This window comes from Mobula hypostoma, chromosome 7 (assembly GCF_963921235.1).
Source record: "Mobula hypostoma chromosome 7, sMobHyp1.1, whole genome shotgun sequence".
Classification (NCBI taxonomy): Eukaryota; Metazoa; Chordata; class Chondrichthyes; order Myliobatiformes; family Myliobatidae; genus Mobula; species Mobula hypostoma.
Genome location: NC_086103.1, coordinates 97065553 through 97090605, shown reverse-complemented (window position 1 = coordinate 97090605; position 25053 = coordinate 97065553). Strand labels below are relative to the sequence as shown.

The following is a 25053-nucleotide window of genomic DNA, read 5'->3' as shown; positions in this document are numbered from 1 at the left end:
GCCAAGTGTGTCGTATTGCACGTAGGGAGGTCAAATGGAAGTGGGAAGTATTTAGTTAAAGGTAGACCCTAAATAGCATTTTAGCACAGAACGATGTTTGTGTTCAAGTCCCCAGTTGACTGAAAGTGGCTATGAAAGGATTAGGTGGTAAAGAATGCATATCGCATGCTAGCGTTGAAAATAAGAGTAAGGAAATCGTGCTGCAGATACAATATACAAAACTTTAATCAGACTACACTTAAAAAATAGCTTTATTTGTCACATGCACATCCCATCATACAGCAAATTGTGTTGTTTGTGCCCAAGACCAACACAGTTGGAGGACGTGCTTGAACACTCGGAGTACTACATGCAGGAAGGATGTAGGGGCTGTGGAGAAGGTGCAGGTCACCAGTATTAGAAGGTAAACGCTATAAGGAAAGATTAGACAAACTTAGGCTGTTCTCCCTAGCACATTCGAGGCTAAGGTGAGACCTGATACAGGTTTTTAAGATTATAAGCATGGATTGGGTAGAGTAGGAATTGTTTCCACATGGTAATATCAAACACCGAAGTTTGTGTTTTAAGCTGGGGGGGGGGGAGGGGCAAGTTTAAAAAAATGGAGATTGGTATGAACCTGAAATGGGTTTCTGAGGTTCTAGTGAAATCAGAGAATCTTGTGGAGTTTAAGAGGCTTTTGATTAAAAACATGAATATTAAGGGAATAGAGGGATGTAGATGATTTAATATAACGTGGCATCAAAATAAGCACAATATAGTGGACAGAATAACCTGTCCAGGGCACTACTATTCTATGTTCTGTCTGTATCCCATGGTTGGAATGTCTAAAACAGAGGGCATAGAATTAAGATGAGAGGGGGTAAGTTTTAAGGCAACCCGAGGGCCAAATTTTTCAAAGGTGGTTTCTGCAATTAGTTGCCACAGTAGGTAGCAATGATGAGGTATCTGAGCAGGTAATTGGCTGAGGGATAAACAGAAGATGAGATTTGCCTGTTACATGGTAGATAATCTGATCCATGTTTCCTTTGGCCCAGTCCAGCATCCTGTTGGACATCGATTGTTTCAGAAAATGTTGAATCAAAACAGCACATTAGGAATAACTGTTGCTATTTCACTACTTGCATTACACTTAGATAATAAAAGCTAACATATTTGTGAATTTCCTTTCATGATTCTACACTAAAATGACTTCAACTAGAATGGAGTGTTTTATGTAAAGTTACACTATCTCCTCCAGTTTCTTACTATCCACTTTCTTTTGGAATTATATTCAAACCTACGATCTTAATACCTTACAACCTTTGCTTGGTTTATTTACCTTAAGTCTTGATAACATTTGTTTGTTACTTTTTGTCTACAATGTTGTTGATTTGCTTGGTTCATCATCAGCTTGGGATGTTATTATCAGTGTAAAATAACTTCTCAGTTAATTAAATATCAATTCCAATACCAAGGACAGTCATATTTTAGATGTTGACAATAATCCTCATTAAAGGTGTCTACATGGTAAAAAAGTACATACTTCCTTTTACAGCAGTCAAACTAAACAACAGGCTCATACACCAACAGCTTAACAGCCGGCATGTTAAGGTTTAAAAAATGTTGCATTACCTGTTCTCTAAGAGAACATCGCACGTACAACAAAAACACTCTTTGCTATTGCACTCCCAAGTTGATCTTCCTTGTGGCTAAGATTTATAATGCTTTAGTTTAAAAATAGAAAATTTAAAGAGTTGGTTTTAATTAAACACATTAAGATGAAACAACCAGCATACCAGTTGTTTAATTGCATAGTATCATATCGTGGTGTGCATTATAGTTTTATTTCTTCAGAAAAACCTCAGTTTTGTAAATAAGGACTGTTAGTAATCTTTACCTGGAATTAAAGACAACGAGCTAGGAGCAAAATATTCATTTATATAACAGATTCAGACACTATTTTGCAGTTGGTGAACGTAATGACTGCACAGCTCTACATTGCCCTCTAAGAATTGCCTGTTCTTACTCATTTTTCAATGATTTTTAGCTATGTTCTAAAGTAAGTAAACTTTTTCATCTTGCATACACCCAGCTTTCAGTGAATCAGATACCCATGATTCCATCACAATTTTGAATTTCCTTTCAAATGTTCTCCTGAGCAATTTCAGTTCTGAGAGACGTTGTTTATCAATACCAATAATGACATGGGAGATACCTTCATGCAGTCTCGTGACACACTTCGCGCCATGAAAACGCAGCTCCAAGACCCTCAGATCTAAGCTTGTGTTGCGTATCCATGTACTGGAGTCACCAATTCTGCTGTAGAAGTCAATATAAATTATGCAGCCTCTGAACATACTTAGAGGTGATTTGTCCCAGAAGTACTGATGCTCCAGGTCAGCAATAGATGAGAAGGGCAATTCCTTTACTGGTTTATTCATTCTTTTGAAAACTTCTTGCAGCTGGGTTTTATCAACATCAGCATAATAGCTGTCACCGTAGCTATCATATTCTTGAGCAAAATGTTCTTCTGTTGAAGGTGACATATGAATCATAAACTGAGGTTGCCAGGGTAGAAAGTGTTTCTTTTTCAAACAATCAACCAACCAGTCAGCTTTCACAATATCATGCTCATTAGCAGTGACTAGGTTTTTGACACGGATATTGACAGTGCCCACAATGACGCAGTAAGTATCAGGTCCAGGATTCTGTACAACTAATCCTCCACATTCAGCTATTCCCTTTTCCAGATCAGCTTTAGGATAATGGTCAAGACCATTTAAGACACAAAATTCAACATTTTCAAAAATATTAGAAACTTTGCTGATATTGGATAGATCTTGGGCCTTAAACTGTTCTGCGATACCAATCAATTTTTTGACTTTTGTCAAAACTTTACGCTTCTTCTTCTCTGGCTCATCATCATTTAGGTCTACATGTTTGGATGCAAGTTTCCCTGATGCTTTTTTGTGCAGTTGACTCAGATCATGCAAGGTCAGGCACTCATACCAGTGTTTATCATCTCTGATCTTCTCAATTCGTGGAAAACGCAACGTACAACCTGTTTTATACGCATCACTGTTTACAATTTCAGCTGCCTTAATTTGCAGAATGACCGAATTGCAGGGCTCGATATAGACCTCTGGTTTTTCAGTACCACACAGGATATTTGCAGGAGGATCTTTTTTCTGGTAAGGTTTCCAGTGATTAGCTAATTTCAGCCCCAGGTCGTACAGTTCTTTCATTGTGTATCCAGAGCCTACACGGCAAACTGAGTGAAAGACTGATGGCTTCTCACCAGCTGAAGGATCTTCTGCAACAGCACACAGAAAATGAGACACCATTCCACCCCGATGACCTTTACCAAAGTAACCTCCAACAATCAAGATGTCAAGCTCATCCATCAATCCATCAACATATTCTGGTTTAATTTTCAACCAGCCTTCACCACGTTTATCTGGTTTATAAACAGATAAAGGATCCTTTATCATGATTCCTTCTTCCCGTTTATCTATGGCATCATTCAAGGCATCAGCAACATCTTTTTTTGTTTTTATTTCTGTTTTTTCCACAACCTGAAAATGACCTGGCACTGATGTGAAGATAGTCTGAAGGATTTCATGTCTTTTCCTGAGAGTTTCATTTGCCATTTTCTGATTATTTACCATTAGCACATCAAATACACAGAAACAAGTTTGTAATTCTGAATCCTCCACCATTCTTTTGATATCAAATTTGTTTCCTTTCTGCATAAAGGTTTTGGTAACTGGGTTGTAGGCCATCATTTCTCCATCAAGGATGCAATTTTGCACTGTGCTCTTGAAGGTATTGTGAATAAATGGTGTGAGAGATCCTTGTAATGGTGAAGCACCAAACTGTTGGCTGTAATCATAGCTATTACGTGAAAAATATTTGTAAATATCTCCATCTTTGTGAAGCTGCATACGCTCCCCATCTAATTTAGTTTCTAGGTAAAAACTCTGATTGTGCATTAACTTTTCAATGTTTTTCATATTAGCAACACCAGCAAGCATTGGCTTAAAAGCAGAAAACAACATGATGGAGACATCACTGAGGGATACACTGGGATCATGGAGCTGTCTGCAAACTTTTTCCAAATCTGTTGTCACGCTATAAAGCTCTGCAGCATCTGGATGGAATAACTGAAGTATAGTTTGTTGACTGATGCCTAACTTCATGTCTTTCAGGATCATACGAATAAGCCACTTTTGTTCCAATGCAGAACTCTGACAGATTAAATGCAACAGGCTCTTTTTGACTAAATCTTTCCTCTTGACAGCATTATTAAGTGCAATGGAGTCCAGATGTTCATTTACCCCACAAATAGTCAACGAGCCTTTATTTGGACACCTCTGTTTCAGAACAAAATATGCAATCACAGCAAAATCACCTGCCTCTCCATATGAGGTTGTTGGAGCTCGATAATTCAAGAGTTTCAGAGCATCTTTTCCCTCTTTTGGCAAACCAAGAACTTCAATGTAAAGTTTTGCGAGCATTGTTTCTTTAATGCCATATGCCATCCTCTCCCTCTCAAGTTGAGGAAGTATCAGGCGGAGTGCTGGGTAGAAAGAATCAGTGGTGTCTAAATCATTCTTATGAAGAGCATTATGAAATTTTCTCCATGAATCCAGGAAGTCTTTGAAATACCTGTTTTTTTCCGGTCTGGATTTAGTTTTCTGTATGTTTTCCAAAGTTGAACAGAGGTCACTGAAGGGAACTTCAGAAGCCACAGTTTTTACTGGTGAACTGTGCGACACAGATGCTGCAGACATGATCAATTTGGACAAAATACTGCACTCGAAGATGTGTAATCTGAAAGTTCAAAACGTACTGGTTGATAATCATTTCACTTTTAAGACAAAGTGAAAAAGCACAGAAAAATCTGATTTAACACTCTGGTTTTAAATTCATTTATATTCGGTTTCCTGCTGTCATGGGCTCCCCATCTGAACATCATAAATTCATGACCCAGAGAACAAATGCTGGGAAAATACCCATGAGTTACATTGCAGATACATCTTTTTACCACTAGATGTGGTTTCCCAATCTATCAATGGCATAAACAAAGACTTCAGCAAAACTTTATACCGGTTTTCTATAAATAATGTGACTGGTAAAATAATCAATCTGATGTCATGCATGACATTTGGACATGCAGACAATGATGCTGGGTTATCAGTACCACGAGCTTTTCCTGCTTCCAGTCCTGATGGAATAGCTGCACAGATTGCACCTTCCAGTATTTCTGACGTTTCTTTCAGATGGTACAATTTAGAATATCCTCCCTCCTCCATACTTCTTTTTCCCCTTAATCACCTTTCAAGAGGGAAGAAGAAAGCTTCCAAGTATATAGATACATGAGAGAGGGCTGGACAGGGGCCCATAGATGATGAGTGGAACTATCTTGGGACGGGGTGGGGGTGGGGGAGGTGTTTAATGATGGACAGATTGCACCATGGGGGACATGAGGAGAGAGGAAAAGTGACCAAGGATAGAAAAAATCCAGGTTGATGAGTGTGTATGAGTGAGGAGTGAGTGTGAAAGAGTGACAGTGACAGAACATGAGGTGCAAATTACCTTAAATTAAATATATTTATATGTGCATACCATACAGCTGTAGTGGAAGGTGTTCTTCCAACTTTCCTATCACCTTTCCATAGCAATTGAGAAGACCAAGGTCAGAGAGGTCAGAGGGAGTGGAGAATTGAAATGACATGCAACCAGTAGCTCGGAGACAACATTTGCCTTGTCTATGCTTGGTTTCACCAATGTGGAGGAGGCCACATTGGGAGCAGCGAATGCAGTAAACTAGATTGGAAGAGGTGCGTGTTAATCTTTGCCTCATTTGGAAGGGCGATGTGGTGGAACCGAGGGACAGGTAGGTGTTCACTTTTAAAGGTGAAGAGGGAAAGTGCCTGAGGATGGGCTGGGCTGGGCTGAATTGGAGAAGCAATGAGTGAACTCAAGAGCCACAGGGGGAGAGTCCTTCTCAGCAAGTGGGTTGAGGGTAAGATGAGAGTGGCAGCAATATTGCCATAAGTAATGAAGAATTTTGCTTGTTGGATGTACTGACTAGTGGAGTGAAAAGGAATTCTTTCACTCGTCTGAACGGTGGAGGGTTAGGAAAGAGGACAGGATAGAGAGGATGGTCTAGTACGAAGGATTGTTCCATGCAGGAACTGTCATAAGGTGATTTCTGGACCACAGAAAATGGTGAAGGACAAAATGAATATACTTGAGGGTTCAGGACACAAAAGGCCTCAGGAAAGAGCAGGAATATAGTATTGGGATAGTGCAGGGGTTCCTAACCTGTATTATGCCAATGAGCTTTACCATTAACGGAGGGGTCAATGGACCCCAGACTGGGAACCTTTAGGATCGACAATCAGGCATGATTGTTTAATTCTGTCAACTCAGAGGCTAAAGTGTCTTCAGGTAGAAAATTGGTTATTGATTATTGATTTGGTTGTGCTACACTACACATCTTGAAAGAAATAAAAGCAAATATTAATTACTGACAAGATTTAAAAGATGCTCTTTATACAGTACTACTTATATATATCTTATGCATAAGTACTACTGAATGAAGAACACACATTTTAAACAAAGATCTCAAAACAATTTCACGCAACACCCAATATTACTGCATGCTATTGTCACTAACCAGTACATTGAATACATATGGCGAGAACAAATGGGTGTTTTGACGTTGAGTACCAGCGTAATGAACTAATGGAATTCTGCTGAGGTAAAATGGTTTAAAAGAATCTTTGAGTGTTTGTACATGTTTTAAAAATTTATTCAGTTACGAGATGTGGGCGTCGCCAGCTAAGCTAGCTTTTATTGCCCACGCTTAGTTGTACTTGAGAAGGGGTGATGAGCTGACTTCTTGAACCGCGGCAGTCCCTGAGGTGTAGATACACCCACAGAGCTGTTAGGGAGGAAATTCCATGATTTTGACCCAGCGACAATAAAGGAACGGCGAGACAATACGCTGAATGGATTTTGTACCAGACTTACCTAAAAAAGCTGCCCACCAAAAAATAGTTAATGTATGTTCCCTTCAAGTGTTAGCAATCTAACAGTGATTTCGTCTCGAAGTCCAATCTTCAAAACCGTAGTCAAGACGGTACAGCAGATTTTTTTCAAAAAAAAGGACTCTCATACTGCAAGCGGGAAGCAAAGAGCAGGCAAGTAGTTCAAACGTTTTACGAAAAGCAAAGTAAGGATTGGGAAGCATAGAACTCGACCTGACAGGAGCAGGAAGTACGAATCGGAGATCAGGCTGGTCTCGCTCTGACTTCCGTGAACGTCGCGTTGCATTGTGGAAGACCGGATGCTGTGGCAGAGACGTTGGTGTTGTCACGTCCGGTATTTTATTTCGCCCACAAAGATGGAGACGGTGAGTGTTTGAGGCCTCTGGGCACTGACGTCTGTTGGTCGCTTTGTGTGTGAGGACAACCTACATGTTGGCGATTTACTGCTGCTTCTTCCCCCCTCCCCCTTCATCCAGGGGGCCCGGGACTGCGGCAGGATGAGGTTGGAGACGGCCGAGGCCGTGCGGTCGGTACGGCTCCTCTCCGCTTCGCTTCCTACCGCGGTCGCAGACGTTCAGGTCCCCGGTAGGAAATAGGTATCTGCGGATGCTTGTACAAACGTTTGTATGTGCCCATTATAAACGCTTCCATGCGTTTTAAAATAAAGGGAAAAGGCTGCAAAATTGTGGATGGTTGTGTTAGATTTTAGATTTAAGGCTGCATATTTACTATCTTTTGCTGTGATTGAAAAATGGCATGTTCTGTGAAGTTATTTGTCAGATTTTAGTATTTAATATAAACTATTTAAGAAGATACCTATCTGACAACAGTTGTGAGGTAAGAGTGTAAATAAGTAGACTACTTTGTCTGGTAAATCAGAGTTTGGAGTTAAAAATAACAGTTGAAAGAACTCAGTATGTTAAGCAGCATTTGTGGAAAGGAAAATTCGATGTCTATAGTGAAATCCTGCATAAGGGCTGCGAGTACAGAGTGGAGTTAAATGGTGTGAAGAGGTAAAGTAGGTACTGGCAGGCGTTAGGTGAGCTGGGGAGGACGGGTAAATGGTGAGGGACAGCTGCTGGTGGGTGACAGATAGTGACAAAAGAAGAGAAGGGGTAAAATGGTCAGATGGAGTTGGGTGGGGAATCAGAAATGCAGCACAGAGGCAGGTTAAAAGGTGATAAGTTTGGAATACTGGGCTGATGGAACAAGTTGTGAGAGAGGATATGTGACTCAGCATTCGTGTGTGAGTAATAGGCAGATGGTAGGAAGGAGAGCCTGTGTGCATCATGAGAGAGAATGGAATATAAGGGGTGTGAGCTACCTGAGACTGCAAATTCAATGTTTATACCATTTGGCTGTTATTCTGGTTTCTGTCTGGCCTCACCTTACAGTGGAGAATGCTGAGCTCAGGCGGGTTGGTGTGGAGTTGCAATGGCATGAGCCAGGAGGTCAGCATGGGCAATGAGAACAGAGTAATGGTGTAACCCATTCACTTACTCCACAATGGTCTCCCTCATATTCTGAATAAATAAATGAATGTGGCCTCTTCTCTATACAGAGCACTGAATGCAGTAGGTGAGGTTGGGTGAGGTGCATTTAAACCTTTGCCTGACCTAGAAGGGCGTTTTAGGTCTCTGGGTAGTTTGGGGTATTGTTTATAAAGACAGGAAATCAATTTGTCTTCTCATTGAGTCTTGTATATTCTTCAAGATCTAAGATGCCGATTGTGCGATAATTATGCTATAAAAACAAATCCAAGTTTGTTTGTAGTGGTAATTGTACAACGTTACAATAAAATGAATAGTTATACGCGATGAAAATGAAACTACTGAATGTACAGGAAACCTTAAGCAAAAAAAAATCAAAAATACTGGAATCACTTAAATGATCTTTAATATGTAAAAAGATAAACAAGGTTAACACCCTGTTTTGAAGGCCCTTCAACAGAACAGTTCCAGTTAGTTGCCTTTCATCGCACAATCTGACTTGCTTATTGATACAAGCAGGATAGGACAAGAGAAACCTTGTCCAATCCAACCTTCATCAGCGTGTCTGAATTTAAATCTGATCACTTGTTTTCTCACTTTACCAGTTCAGTTCCTTTCCACTGATACTAATTAATGTGCTGACTGTCTCCAATGCATTTCATGCTTAAAAACGAATAAGTTCAAGAAATGAGTTACAAGGATCCTGTGGGAGGCACGTGCAGAAATCCTCAGTGACAGGTGAGGTACCAGAGGTTTGGAATAGCAAATGTTGTTCCACTGTTTAAGAAAGGCTGTAAACATAAACCAGGAAACTATAGTCTGCTGTGGCTGCCATCAACGGAAAGGTTATTGGAAGGTATTCTAAGAGACCAGGTATGAGTATTGGGACAGAGAGGGACTGAGTAGAAATAGGCGGCATGGCTTTGTGTGTGGTAGGTTGTGTCCAACCAATCTTAGAGTTTTTTGAGGAAATTACCAGGAAAGTTGATGAAGGCAAGGCAGTGGATAGTGTTGACCTGAACTTCAGCACGGCACTTAACAAGGTCCCACAAGCGAGTTTGGTCAAGAAGGCTCAGTTGCTCAGCATTCAAGATGAGGAAGTAGATTGGAAAAGACATTGGCTTTGTGGGAGAACATGGTAGCAGATGGTTGCCTCTCTGACTGGAGGCCTGTGATTAGTAGAGTGCTGCGGGGGTCAGTCCTGGGTCCGTTGTTATTTATCATCCAGATCATTGATATAGATGACAATGTGGATCAGCAAATTTGCAGATTACACCAAAATTGGGGATGCAGTGGACAGCGAGGAAGACAATCAGAGTTTGCAACGGAATCTGGACCAGCCTAAAAAATGACAGATGGAATTTAATGCAGACAAGTGTGACACGTTGCACTTTGAGAGGAGCAACCAAGCTAGATCTTGTGCAGTGAACGGTAGGGCACTGAGTGGGGTAGAACAAAAGGATCTGGGAGTAGGTGTCCATAACTCATTGGAAGTAGTGTCATGGGTAAGACCATAAGACATAGGAGCAGAATTAGGCTATTCAGCTCGTAAAGTCTGCTCCGCCATCCCTTCATGGCTGATCCCAGATCCCTCTTAACCCCATCACAACTGCCTTTTTGCCACATCCTTTGATGTCCTGACCAATCAACTTCCGCCTTAAATATACCCGCAGACTTGGCCTCCAACAGAGTCTGTGACAGAGCGTTCCACAGATTCACTACTCTCTGGCTACAAAAATTCCTTCTTACCTCTGTCTAAAAGGTCACCCCTCAATTTTGAGGCTGTGCCTTCTAGTTCTGGGTACCCCGACAAGAGGAAACATCCTCTCCACATCCACCCTATCTAGTCCTTTCAACATTCAGTAGGTTTCAATGAGATACCCCCCCATTCTTCTAAATTCCAATGAGTACACTGACAAACACTCCTCATATATTAACCCCATCATTCCCGGAATCATCCTTGTGAATCTCCTCTGGACTTCCTCCAACACCAACACATCCTTTCTGAGATACCAGGCCCATAACTGTTGACGTTACTTCAAGTGCGGCCTGACTAGTGTCTTTAAAGGTTCAACATTATCTCCTAGCATTTATATTCTATTCCCCTTGAAATAAATGCCAACATTGAATTTTCCTTCTTTACCACAGGCTTAACCTTCTGGGAGTCTTGCACAAGGTCTCCTAAATTCCTTTGCACCCCTGATATTTGAACCTTCTCCCTATTTAGATAATAGCACTATTGTTCCTTTTACCAAAATGTATCATATTATTTCCCAACACTGTATTCCATCTGCCACTTTAAGTCCTGCTGCAATTGCATTGCTTCCTCAGCACTACCTACCCCTCCACCTATCTTTGTATCATCTGCAAGCTTTGCCACAATACTATCAGTTCCATTATCCAAATCATTGACAAACATACTGTCCTGTGAAGCACCACTAGTCACTGGCAGCCAACCACTCGCTGCCTCCTGCCTGTTAGCCATTCCTCTATCCATGCCACGACCTTTCCTGTAATGCTGCAGGATTTTATGTTGTGAAACAGCCTCGTGTGGCACCTTATCAATTGCCATCTGAAAATCCAAGTAAATCCAAGGGATGTGGACTACAAATTACAACTGGAAATAGAAAAGGCTTGTCAGAAGGGCAGTGTTAAGATAATTGTGGGGGATTTTAACATGCGAGTAGATTGGAAAAATCAGGTCAGCACTGGATCCCGAGAGAGAGAATTTGTAGTATGTCTGCGAGATAGCTTTTTAGAACAGCTTGTTGTTGAGCCCACTAGGGGATCGGCTGTACTGGATTGGGTATTGTGTAATGAACCGGAGGTGATTGGAGAGATTGAGGTGAAGGAACCCTTAGGAGGCAGTGATCATAACATGATTGAGTTCACTGTGAGATTAGAAAAAGAGAAGCCGAAATCTGATGTGTCAGTGTTTCAGTGGAGTAAAGGAAACTACAGTGGCATGAGAGAGGAACTGGCCAAAGTTGACTGGAAAGAGACACTGGCGGGAAAGACGGCAGAGCAGCAGTGGCTGGAGTTTATGCGAGAAATGAGGAATGTGCAAGACAGGTATATTCCAAAAAAGAAGAAATTTTCGAGTGGAAAAAGGATGCAACCGTGGTTGACAAGAGAAGTCAAAGCCAAAGTTAAAGCTAAGGAGAGGGCATACAAGGAAGCAAAAATTAGTGGGAAGACAGAGGATTGGGAAGTCTTTAAAATCTTACAAAAGGAAACCAAGAAGGTCATTAAGAGAGAAAAGATTAACTATGAAAGGAAACTAGCAAATAATATCGAAGAAGATACTAAAAGCTTTTTCGAGTATATAAAGAGTAAAAGACAGGTGAGAGTAGATATAGGACCGATAGAAAATGATACTGGAGAAATTGTAATGGGAGATGTGGAGATGGCAGAGGAACTGAACAAGTATTTTGCATCAGTCTTCACTGAGGAAGACAGCAGGATACCGGACACTCAAGGGTGGCAGGGAAGAGAAGTGTGCGCAGTCACAATTACGACAGAGAAAGTACTCAGGAAGCTGAATAGGCTAAAGGTCGATAAATCTCCTGGACCAGATGGAATGCACCCTCGTGTTCTGAAGGAAGTAGCTGTGGAGATTGCGGAGTCATTAGCGATGATCTTTCAAAAGTCGATAGATTCTGGCATGGTTCCGGAGGACTGGAAGATTGCAAATGTCACTCCACTATTTAAGAAGGGGGCAAGGAAGCAAAAAGGAAATTATAGACCTGTTAGCTTGACGTCGGTGGTTGGGAAGTTGTTGGAGTCGATTGTCAAGGATGAGGTCACAGAGTACCTGGAGGCATATGACAAGATAGGCAGAACTCAGCATGGATTCCTTAAAGGAAAATCCTGCCTGACAATCCTATTACAATTTTTTGAGGAAATTACCAGTAGGCTAGACAAGGGAGATGCAGTGGATGTTGTATATTTGGATTTTCAGAAGGCCTTTGACAAGGTGCCACACATGAGGCTGCTTAACAAGATAAGAGCCCATGGAATTACTGGAAAGTTACATACGTGGATAGAGCGTTGGCTGATTGGCAGGAAACAGAGAGTGGGAATAAAGGGATCCTATTCTGGTTGGCTGCCGGTTACCAGTGGTGTTCCACAGGGATTAGTGTTGGGGCGGCTTCTTTTTACATTGTACATCAACGATTTGGATTATGGAATAGATGGCTTTGTGGCTACGTTTGCTGACAATATGAAGGTAGGTGGAGGGGCCGGTAGTGCTGAGGAAACGGAGAGTCTGCAGAGAGACTTGGATAGATTGGAAGAATGGGCAGAGAAGTGGCAAATGAAGTACAATGTTGGAAAGTGTATGGTTATGCACTTTGGCAGAAAAAATAAACGGGCAGACTATTATTTAAATGGGGAAAGAATTCAAAGTTCTGAAATGCAACGGGACTTGGGAGTCCTCGTACAGGATTCCCTTAAAGTTAACCTCCAGGTTGAGTCGGTAGTGAAGAAGGCGAATGCAATGTTGGCATTCATTTCTCGAGGAATAGAGTATAGGAGCAGGGATGTGATGTTGAGACTCTATAAGGTGCTGGTGAGACCTCACTTGGAGTACTGTGAGCAGTTTTGGTCTCCTTATTTAAGAAAGGATGTGCTGACGTTGAAGAGGGTACAGAGAAGATTTACTAGAATGATTCCGGGAATGAGAGGGTTAACATATGAGGAACGTTTGTCCACTCTTGGACTGTATTCCTTGGAGTTTAGAAGAATGAGGGGAGACCTCATAGAAACATTTCGAATGTTAAAAGGCATGGACAGAGTGGATGTGGCAAAGTTGTTTCCCATGATGGGGGAGTCTAGTACGAGAGGGCATGACTTCAGGATTGAAGGGCGCCCTTTCAGAACAGAAATGCGAAAAAAATTTTTTAGTCAGAGAGTGGTGAATCTATGGAATTTGTTGCCACGGGCAGCAGTGGAGGCCAAATCATTGGGTATCTTTAAGGCAGAGATTGATAGGTATCTGAGTAGCCAGGGCATCAAAGGTTATGGTGAGAAGGCAGGGCAGTGGGACTAAATAGGATAAAATGGATCAGCTCATGATAAAATGGCGGAGCGGACTCGATGGGCCAAATGGCCTACTTCTGCTCTTTTGTCTTATGGTCTTATGGTCTAAGTGGCATCCACTGCCTCTCCTTTGTCCACCCTGCCTGTTACTTCCTCAAAGAACTCCCAACAGATTTGTCAGGCAAGATTTCCCTTCACAGAAACCATGCTGACTGACTTATTTTATCATTAGTCTCTAAGTACCCAAAACCTCATCCTTAGTAATAGACTTCAACACTTTTCCAAGCACTGAGGTTAGGCATAATTTTGATAGTGGTATACAAAATTATGAGGGGTATAGATAGGGTAAAGATAAGCAGGCTTTTTCCACAGAGGTTGGGGGAAGACTCATGGGTTAAGGGGACTCGGGGGGTGGAGAGAGTGGAATGAACTGCCAGTGCACAAGTAGTGGATGCGGTTTTGAGTTCAACGTTTAAGAGAAATTTGGATAGGTACATGGATGGGCAGGGTATGGAGGGCTATGGTTTGAGTGCAAGTCGATGGGATTGGGCGGTTCAGCACAGTCTAGAAGCACCGTAGGGTCTGTTTCTGTGCTGTAGTTTTCTAACTGTTGCAGTTCAGCCCATTTAATCATGTTTGAATTTCCTTCAAAGATACTTCTGTTAATTCTCTATCCCTTGGTGTGATAATTTGTACATTTGACCACTGTAAATCACTATGGTGTATTAATACTGAAATGTTACATAATTTCAGTATTAACGTTGTTACATTAATTATACATAAATTGCGGTTAGTCGTCTGAGCTGAGCTTCAGTGTTCAGTCTAAGCTGTGTAATTTGTTTATCAAAATTATGGAGACCTCACTGGTGAGTCAGTAGATCACCTGTAGAACCCTTGTCTGTCTTTTGATTAATGATAACTGATCCTCTTCCGCTTGTTTCTTTCCTTCTCCTTTCTTGACATTTCTCTGATAAGTGCCTGTTTTCAATAAGTAGGTCCATTCCAATATTTTTCCTGAATATCCATGAGCTTTTTGAGCTGGCACATTGTACAGAGTTATTAGATGTCTGTTTGAAGCCTGGGTGTATTGTATGTTACCTTGAGATTGGAAAATATCTTTCATAACTGGAGGTTATGTAATAATAGTCAAATGATAATGCTTTGTATTGGTTTGCAATGTGAATCTTAAGTTATGGAGATAGGGTGGCAGGGATTGCTTCAAATATGACCTTTTGGTTTTTAGAGTGATACTTCAAAAATTAATCAAATTTATTGCCTTTCTTTAGAGAAATGCTCCAATTCCACAGTAACATAGCACTCATAGCAAACAGTACAGTCATATGCCATTAACAGCAGTTGTGCTAGCATATCATAAACACAAAAAATTCTGCAGATGCTGGAAATCCAAAGCAATACACACAAATGCTGGAGGAACTCAGCAGGTTAGGTCAAGTTATGGAAATAAATAAACAGTTGACATTTCGTGCCAAGATTCTTCTTCAAGACTGGAAAGGGCGGGGGACAGGTGAAAGAGGACTAACTCAAAGGTAATGGGTGGAGCCAGGTGGGTTGGAAAGATAAAGGGCTGGATATGAGAGGAGAATGGACCATGGGAGAAAGGGAAGGAGGAAGGGCACCAGGGAGAGGTGATAAGAGGTGAGAGGCCAGAGTGGTGGAATGGAAGGGGGAAGAAAGACCTTTTTTACTGTAAGAAGTCGATGTTCATGCCATCGTTGGAGGCAACCCAGATGATCCTCATTGTGGCACAAGAGGAGGCCATGGACCAAAACATCGGATTAGAATGGGAATCAGAATTAAGTTGGTTGGCCAGCATGATATTCCGCTTTTTGTGGATGAATTGCAGGTGCTCGACAAAGCAGTCTCCCAATTTACAATGGGGAGCTTGCAACTCCTTTAGAGTTGTCATAGATCTCTTGGTGGCCTCCCTCACTGGTCCCCTTCTTGCATGGTCACTCAGTTTTTGAGGACAGCCTGCTCTAGGCAGATTTACAGCTGTGTCATATTCTTTACATTCTTGATGATTGGCTTAACTGTATGCCAAGGGATATTCTGTGATTTGGAAATTTTCTTGTATCCATCTCCTGACTTGAGCTTTTCAATAACCTTTTCGGGGAATTGCTTGGAGTGTTCTTTTGTTTTCATGGTATAGTTTTTGCCAGGATACTGACTCACCAAACACAGATGTGTTTTTGCTACAATCGAATTATTTTGTGTTTTATATTTGTAAATAATTTAGTTCACTTTGTGAAGATCTCTTTCCAATTTGACATGAAAGTCTTTTTCTGTTGATCAATGAGTTGAATTGAATTGACTTTATTACTTACATCCTTCATATACATGAGTAAAAATCTCTATGTTACGTCTCCGTCCAAATATGGAATGTGCAATTTATGGTAATTTATAATAGTATGTACAAAAGGACAGTCAATATAACATAGAAATACAGTTGTATCAGCATGAATTAATCAGTCTGATGGCCTGGTGGAAGAAGCTGTCCCAGAGTCTGTTGGTTCTGGCTTTTATGCTGCGGTACCTTTTCCCCAATGGCAGCAGCTGGAACAGTTTGTGGTTGGGGTGACTCAGGTCCCCAATGATCCTTCAGGCCCTTTTTACACACTTGTCTTTGTAAATTTCCTGAATAATGGGAAGTCCGCACCACTCTCTGCAGAGTCCTGCGATTGAGGGAAGTCCAGTTCCCATACCAGGCAGTGATGCAGTCAGTTAGGATGCTCTCAATTGTGCCCCTATAGAAAGTTCTTAGGATTTGGGGGCCCATACCAAACTTCTTCAACAGTCTGAGGTGAAAGTGGTGCTGTTGTGCTTTTTTTCACCACAGAGTCGGTATGTACAAACCATGTGAGATCCTCGGTGATGTTTATGCCGAGGAACATAAAACTGTTCACCTTCTCAATCCCAGATCCATTGATGTCAATAGGGGTTAGCCTGTCTCCATTCCTCCTGTAGCCCATCCACAACCAGCTTCTTTGTTTTTGTGACATTGAGGGAGAGGTTGTTTTCTTGACACCACCATGTGAGGGTGATAATGTCTTCTCTGTAGGCTGCCTCGTTATTATTAGAGAGTAGACCTATCAATGTAGTATCATCAGCAAATTTGATTAGCAGATTGGAGCTGTGGGTGACGACGCGGCCATGGGTATACAGAGAGTAAAGAATGGGGCTTAGGACACAGCCCTGAGGGGGACCTGTGTTGAGGGGCAGAGGTGAGGGACCCTCTCTTACCACCTGGCACCGATCTGACAGGAAGTACAGGATCCAGCTTCACAAGGCAGGGTGAAGGCTGAGGTCTCTGAGCTTTTTGTCAAGCCTGGAGGGAATTATGGTGTTCAATGCTGAACTGTAGTCCAAGAACAGCATTCTCACATAAGCATCCTTCTTCTCCAGATGTATAAAGACGGCGTGTAGAGCTGTGGCTATTGCGTCTTCTGTTGATCGGTTGTGTCAGTAGGCAAATTGTAGGGGTCCAGTGTGGGTGGTAGCAAGCTGCAGATGTAATCCTTGACCAGCCTGTCAAAGCATTTGCTTATTATTGAGGTAAGTGCGACAGGTTCAGACATGTTACCTTGGTCTTTTTAGGTACAGGTACAGTGGTGGACGTTTTGAAGTAGGAGGGCATACTGGGAAAGGGAGAGATTTTAAAATGACTGAAACACCTGCAAGTTGTGTTGCGCACATCCTGACTACCTGCCCTGGGATGCCGTCTCATGCCAAAAAAAGGCCAAATTAAATCTACTGTGATTCACTGTTGTAAAACAATAAAACACGAAAACTTCCAAGGGGAGTGAGTAACATATGAGATGCAATGTTGGAAAGTGTATGGTTATGCACTTTGGTGGAAGAAATAAATGGGCAGACTATTATTTAGATTGGGAGAGAATTTAAAATGCCAAAATGCAAAGGGGCTTGGGAGTCCTTGTGCAGGGTAGCCTAAAGGTTAACCTCCAGGTTGAGTCGGTGGTGAAGAAAGCAATTGCAATGTTGACATTCATCTCTAGAGGTATAGAATGTAAGAGCAGGGATGTGATTTTGAGGCTATATAAGGCACTCATGAGACCGCACAGTATTGTGTGCAGTTTTAAGCTCCTTATTTTAGAAAGGATATACTGACATTGGTGAGGGTTCAGAGAAGATTCAAGTGAATGATTCCAGGAATGAAAGGGTTATCATATGAGGAACGTCTGGCAGCTCTTGGGCTGTATTCCCTGGAGTTCGGGAGAATGGGGGGGATCTCAGAAACATTCCGAATGTTAAAAGGCCTGAACAAATTAGATATGGGAGATGTATTCCATGGTAGGGGAGTCTAGGACAAGAGAGCATGACTTCAGGATTGAAGGATGTCCATTTAGAATAAAAATGTGGAGAAATTACTTTAGTCAGAGGGTGATAAATCTGTGGAATTCGTTGCCATGAGTGGCTGTGGAGGCCTATCCATTGGGTGTGTTTAAGGCAGGGAGAGATAGGTTCTTGATTAGCCAGGGCATCAAAGGGTATGGGGAGAAGGCAGGCGAATGGGGTTGATTGGAAGAAATGCATCAGCCCATGATTGAATGGCGGAGCAGACTCGATGGTCCGAATGGCCTACTTCTGCTCCTATATCTTTTGGTCTTATGTTAGATCCTCAGATATTGAAACCCAGGGACTTGAAATTGTTCATACTCTTCACTTATGATCCTTCTCATTGGATTTGTTTGTGTTCCCTCATCTTACCCTTTCTGAAGTCCACAATCAGTTCTTTGGTTGTACTGACATTGAGTGCAAGGTAGTTGCTAAACTGTAGCGATTGAGGTTTAGCTGATTGTTTCAAGAACCAAATGGTTGATTGTTTCAAGAACCAAATGGCTGTTCTAGTGGTGTGGGACTTGAGGCTCTGTACCTTCTGTCGGATGGTAGCTGTAGATAGTAACAGTGAGTTGGAACACGCCCATGATATATTGGGCAGAGTCCACACCTTTATATTGCTGTACCAGATCATGCTGCAATCAGTCCAGATCTATTGAACTTAACATCTTCAAACATTTATGAGAGAGTTTACTGACAAGCTGAACCTCCTTAACCTGCAAAGAAAGTTAGGACAGTGGCATGCTTTCCTTATGATTGTATCTGTGAGTTTGGCTCATGATATATTTAATGCCCAGGAATTTAAATTTGCTGACTCCCTCACTGCTGATTCCCCCAATGTAGGCTGGTGCATGTTCAATCTCCTTCCATTTCCTGAAGTTAATATTCAGTTCTTCTGTTTTACCGACATTAAACGAGCAGTTGTTATTGTGGCATCACTCAGTCAGGTGTCCTATGTCACTGGTAAGCTGATTCATCGCTGCTGTAATTTGTCCAACCCCAGAAGTGTTGTTGCAGATTTGAAGATGACATTGTAGCTGTGCTTAGTACACAGTCATATGCGTAAAGAGTAAAAGAGTAAAGCAGGGGGCTAAGCATGCAACCGTGAGGTGTGTTTGTGTTACTGATCAGCGAGGAGGAGATAGTAACCACTCTTCATTGATTGTGGTCTGTCAACGAGGAAGTCAAGTATCCAGTTGTAAAGGAAAGTACGAGGCCCAATACCTTCAATAAGTTTAATTGGTTTTAAGCGTGTTAATCTTTTTTTTTAAGTTAATGTCTTGGCTTTCTTAACACCTGCTTAAGGAAGAGGTTTATCAATGCCCAGTTTGACCTCCAGAACAATATTATTAAGTGGTACATACTCTCCAGTAATCTGCTTGCTGATACCTACAGGGTTTCACAAGACCACTTGACTCATCAGTCCTTTGGCCAAATATGAACCAAAAAGGTTAATTCCAGAGAGGATGAGAATGACTGCCTAACGTCAAACAACATTGGATGCCAGAACCCCTGGTAAACTGATGCAAATAACTTATAACTCATAAAGTTATTATTGTTGAAGATCATTCATCCATCCCAGGAGTTCGTTGAGACAGTGCAAGTGCCATGTCCTTAGCCATGACTGAATATTCAACAGGACCAGCCGTCAGAATATGCCTCTACAAGAAAGTCAGACATTGGGTGTTGAAAAGCAGAAGTAGCTGTAGATGCTGGAAATTAAAGTTAATGTTGGAATTATCAGGAACATCAAGCAAAATGTCAGAAGAACATAATCCATGATTCAGGGTGATGACCTTTCATCAGAACTGAGAAAAGTCTTTAAAAACGAATTATATTTCAAGTTGCAGAGAAGGAGCAATGGGGTTTCTGCATGAGAATGAATGACTCAAGTAGTGTTCCTGTCATTAGGAGAAGGTGATATATATAGGCTTTTAATCACAGTTGATCTCTCTAAGGGAAACATTTCCCTGGGCTGTTTGTGATGGCAATATTTGCTGGTCTTGTGATTCAAAAAAAGCTCGATAATTTTATCCATTCTTGTAGAACATAGAACAATTCAAGGAATACAGTAAGCTCTGAGGATACCTTTGGCTAAGCATTCTCATGTTGGTAACTATTTTGGAATTGCATGTATGGAAAAAAAAACAACTTCAGGAGAAGTGTGTTCCTTGTGCATCCATCTGACTAATGGTTTGTGAATACAATGTCATTAATGAATTTCAAGCTATGTTCTAGTTTATCAGAGTCAGAGCCCTCAGTTGAAATTATTGTAAACCATGGGGCAGCAAGCATTTTCGAATATAATTATTGCATCATTGTCAGATGTTGGTGCTGTAGCTTGCTACCTGTGCTATATTCATGATTTTTTTTTAAATGCACGAAATGTAGAAATGGTGAAGAATATTTTGACACCACTATATTCTTCTTCTAAGCCATTAGTAATTTTTTAAAAAACTTTGACCTTTTTCCAAGCAAATGCAGCATAACATTATTTTGTTGTAGGATACAAACAAATTTATAGTGAAAAATATCAAATGGAGCAAAAGCTTACAAGTACTGTAAAACTCTAATTTGACTGCAGTGGATTCTGGTTAATTGGGACCAGTACATTTTGCATTTTGTCCCAATTAAACAGCTGGCTCAATTAGTCGAATTTTCATGGAAATAGTTAAGGTATTTAAAAAAAAAAGACAAAGTGAGTAACAAACTATGTATTTAAATGAAATACAGAACAAGTTAGCACCTGCTCCACCCCCTGCCCCTGGCACTCCTTCTCTGCCAGTTTTCCCACACCCTTCCTGAGATGCTCCCCCCCCCCCGCCATTCCAAACATCCTTTGCTGCTGCCAGATTTACAAACTCGCCATGTTGACAAATACACTGGTGTAAAAAGACTCTTAGGCTCCCTAGCATACATACATATATATGTACCTAGGAGATTTGCACAGTACAAACCTGATGGTGTGGGACTTGGAGGCTTGTGTTCCTCCTGCCAGATGGGAGCTAAGAAAAGATGACGTGGCCCAGGTGGTATGGATCTTGAATAATTTTGCCACCTTGATGCAGCACCACCTATAGATATTACCAATTGTGCAGAAGGATGTGCGGCTTCTTAAATTCCTCTGCTGTACCATTGCTGTATTGACATAGCAGACCACGATACACCTAGTCATTTATAGCTGATAGATATCATTTTAATCTTTTACAAAATAATTATGCTGCAAATACTGAAGGATTAATCTGTGTATTTTTTTTATAGAACAGATGTCGCTGAGAAACTGGTGCCTTTAAAAGAGACTATGATGGAGAAAACATGGAAGTCATGGAACTATGTCAGGAAATGGCTGATTGTCTTGATATCATGGTCCTGGAGTCTGTGCCGGATTTCTCTACTAGCTCTGATTTTAACCTTCCACTTGTATGGAGGCATCTTCTTGCTTTTTTTGATCCTTGCATCAGTAGCAGGTATATTGTACAAATTCCAAGATGTACTCCTCTACTTCCCAGAGCAACCACCTTCGTCACGTTTGTATGTTCCTGTACCTACTGGAATCCCACATGAAAATCTTTTTGTTAAAACCAAAGATGGAATCCGACTTAATTTGATTCTGTTGAGATACACTGGAGATAATGCTTCATATTCACCAACCATAATCTATTTTCATGGCAATGCTGGTAATATTGGTCACAGGATACAAAATGCGCTGTTGATGATGGTCAATCTAAAAGTTAATGTACTACTTGTAGATTATAGAGGTTACGGAAGGAGTGAGGGGGAACCGAGTGAAAAAGGCCTTTACTTGGATTCAGAAGCTGTGTTGGATTATGTTATGACCAGACCTGATCTTGATAAAACCAAAATAATCTTATTTGGTCGCTCTTTGGGTGGTGCAGTTGCTATTCACTTGGCCTCAGAGAATCCACATAGGATTTTTGCAATAATTATTGAGAACACCTTCCTCAGTATCCCACATATGGCCAGCACTTTGTTCTCCTTCTTTCCCATGAGGTATCTTCCACTTTGGTGCTACAGGAACAAATTTTTGTCCTACAACAAGATTGCCCAGTGCAGGATGCCATCCCTTTTGATTTCTGGATTGTCAGACCAGCTAATTCCACCAGTCATGATGAAACAACTCTGTGAGCTGTCTGCATCACGGACTAAGAGACTAGTCATTTTTCCGGATGGAACTCATAATGATACCTGGCAGTGCCAGGGCTATTTTGCTGCTCTTGAACAATTCATCAAAGAGTTATTAAAAAATAATTCACATGAAGAAGTAAAAACCACATCTAATGTAACAATAATATAATTTTTTCTGTATATAGTGTAAATTTTACATGTGTATGTACAGAAAAGGTGAAGGTTAACTTGGAAGTCATTATTGGATATTTTATCACTAGTGGTAGAATATTTTTACCTGTTTCAGTGCATGAGAGAAGTATACAGAGTTTGTTGATCTGATCAGCTACGTTGTTCAATACTGTAATATAAGGTTTCCTTTAGTGAGCACCATATGAACTAAGCATCATCTTATTTATTCCCCTTTTGCGTTAAAATGATTTAATTTTGTCAGCAATTTTGTACCTTTTGCAATTGACAGAATTGTCTATGCACCAAATGCATAGTTATCTTTTTTCAGAAGTGACAAGTGCTCCATGTGCAATTAAGTTGAGACTAGTTTATCCTAATCTTAATTGTTCATAAATAAAAATGTGTGATTGGATTATTATGAATTTGAGATTTTATTTCCTTAACTCTTTTGTTGCCCCTTGAGCATGAATGTTTCAGCTCCATCACCTGTGTTGTAACTAAATGTATTCAATAGATGACAGTAGAAAAAGTAAACTTCTTTTGAAATTTTGATGTGGATTCTTGTGGAACCAATCCACCCATTCAATTTAAAAAGCATGAGAAGTGAAATGTAGTTTGTTGCAATTCTATAATTTTAGCATTGATCCAGTTTCTTGTACAACTGTTGAGTCCTATTGACTCTAGTAGCTCTTAATTGTATTTTATTTGTATTGTTTTTAAGCAATGTTTTTGTTCCAACACTTTTCTGTATTTCTCTACCTCCAGAAATTTGTTGTTTCGAGTTTACTTTGTAAGTCCTAATGTGGCAAAAATGCGTTTCATTACATACAATCAAAGTATGAAACATTAAACACAAAATGTTTTTATACTTAAACAGAGCTGGAATAAAACATTCAACCCAGCTTAATGTATTAAATTCAGAAACACAGAAGCTGAAATCTGCTATTCCATGTAAGATTCCTTAGTGACATAGTGAAGTGTTCTAATTACATCACATTTAGGAATCCCAAAAAAAAACACTGCCTTCTAATGTGAAGAGCCAGTTGCTATAAAAATATTAAGAATTTGTCTTAGTTGATGTTCTTCATATTATCAAGGAAGTAATTTGAATCTTTGGTGTTCTAACCTTGAAAATTACTTCAGTTCAAAGGATTAAGCCAAAGAGTTACACAGCAGTAACAAAAGTCAGTGAGTTTATGTGCTTTTGGAGCTGCCTTGAAATTACTGCTCATCTTGGTATGTATGAATTAAAAAAAAATCTTTCTTTGGTCTGACAATATTCACCTTTAACCTTTAATTGGTCTAAAGATTGATATTGTAGTTATTGTATAGAAGTGATGAAAGACAACTTTGCTTATATGCAAAGAATAGTTTAATTGAAAATGAGTTTGCACCATGTATGCTAATACATGTAGTTTTTCACTATGCATTCTACCAGGAGTATTGCTAAATTTAAATGTAATTTCTTTTATGAAATACAAAATGCAAATTGTTTTTGAAAAGTTTGGAATTTTCTGTAATTCTGCACAATAATATTTTGTCTAATTTTTTTTTGCCTCAGCTGACTCTTGTATCTGTTCCAGAAGGTCTTTACATTCTTGTTTACAACCTTATCCAGAAGATTTGATTGAAGCTCCAATTCCCAAATTTGCAACGTGCTTAGCGTGCTGTTGGCCATGCCAATCACAGGAATGGTACATGAAATGAAAACTGATTCTTTCTGAAGTTTAGCAAACCATGGTTTACATATCTAACTCTTGGAGCAGCGAGACTGCAAGTGTTCAGCTTTTCTGATTTCCTGTATAATAAAATAAAGTTTATTTAAATTTTCATCCTAATTATGTTTGTTTTTTTTCTGCAGTGGATTTATGGTAGCTTAGCAATAATAGCTGCGGTTCTCTAAGATGAAAATATTCTGTAAGGCATAGGAGCAACATTCTGCCATTGAATCTACACCACCATTTGATCCTGGCTAATTTATTATTCTCTCTTAACCCTTTTCTCTCTTACTAATCAAGAACCTATCAACCTTTGCTTTAATTTTACCCAATGAGTGGTCTCCACAGCAATAGCTGGCAATGAATTCCACAGAGTTATTTTCTGTTTGTTTCCAAAAGTTTCCTCGTCCTCTCACTTCCTGCTCATTTTTGCAGTATTGTATATCATTGCTTTTGCTTTTATGCTTTCTTTGACTTCCTTTGTCAGCCACTGTTGCCTCATCCTCCCTTTAGAATGCTGGAGTGAAATAATATTCTGTCTTCTGAATTACTCCCAGAAACCCCTGCCATTGCTGCTCTACCAACATCCTTGCTAAGATCCCTATCTGTCTATCTTTGGCCAGCTGCTCTCTTATGCTTCTGTAGTCACCTTTACTCAAACTAATGCCAGTGCATCTAATTTCATCATCTCCATCTCAAATTACAGGTTGAATTCTATCATGAGCACAGCCTTCCAATCAAATCTGGTTCATTGCAGATCAATAAATCTCTAGTGGGGTCAACCAGAGCTGTTCTAAAAATCCATCTCATAGGCATTCTACAAATAATTTCTCTTGGGATCCAGTGCCAATCTGATTTTCCCAGTCTACCTGCCCATTGAAGACCCCCATGTCACCATAACATTGTCTTTCTTACATGCCTTTTCTATCTCCTATTGTAATTTGCACCTCATATCCTGGCTACTATTGGAAGCCTGTATATTTAGACTCCCATCAGGATCTTTTTACCCTTGCAATTTCTTAAATTTACCCACAAAAATTCTACATGTTCTGATCTTTTGTCACTTCTTACTCT

The 25053-nt window shown here is 40.4% G+C and overlaps 2 protein-coding genes across 4 annotated transcripts; one reads left to right on the top strand and one right to left on the bottom strand.

Annotated features, from left to right (window-relative positions):
* Positions 1-244: 244 nt before the first annotated feature.
* On the bottom strand, positions 245-7293 carry lig4 (ligase IV, DNA, ATP-dependent). Its single transcript, XM_063053738.1, has 2 exons — positions 7021-7293; positions 245-4812 (listed from the first exon to the last, which is right to left on the bottom strand). Exon 2 carries the CDS (start codon positions 4770-4772, stop codon positions 2034-2036), a length of 2739 nt encoding a protein of 912 aa, XP_062909808.1. The 5' UTR covers positions 4773-4812; positions 7021-7293; the 3' UTR covers positions 245-2033.
* A 4-nt stretch (positions 7294-7297) lies between these two features.
* Positions 7298-24082, top strand: abhd13 (abhydrolase domain containing 13). Of its 3 annotated transcripts, XR_010018669.1 has the most exons (3): positions 7298-7402; positions 21206-23497; positions 23823-24082. XR_010018669.1 is itself a non-coding variant. In XM_063053739.1 (2 exons), the coding sequence occupies exon 2, from the start codon at positions 21246-21248 to the stop codon at positions 22257-22259; it is 1014 nt and encodes a 337-aa protein (XP_062909809.1). In that variant the 5' UTR covers positions 7298-7402; positions 21206-21245; the 3' UTR covers positions 22260-24082. The 3 variants fall into 3 exon arrangements, 2 of the variants coding, with proteins under 2 accessions (XP_062909809.1, XP_062909810.1); XM_063053739.1 differs by having other exon boundaries at positions 21206-24082; XM_063053740.1 differs by having other exon boundaries at positions 7301-7402; positions 21211-24082.
* The last annotated feature ends 971 nt before the right edge of the window (positions 24083-25053 follow it).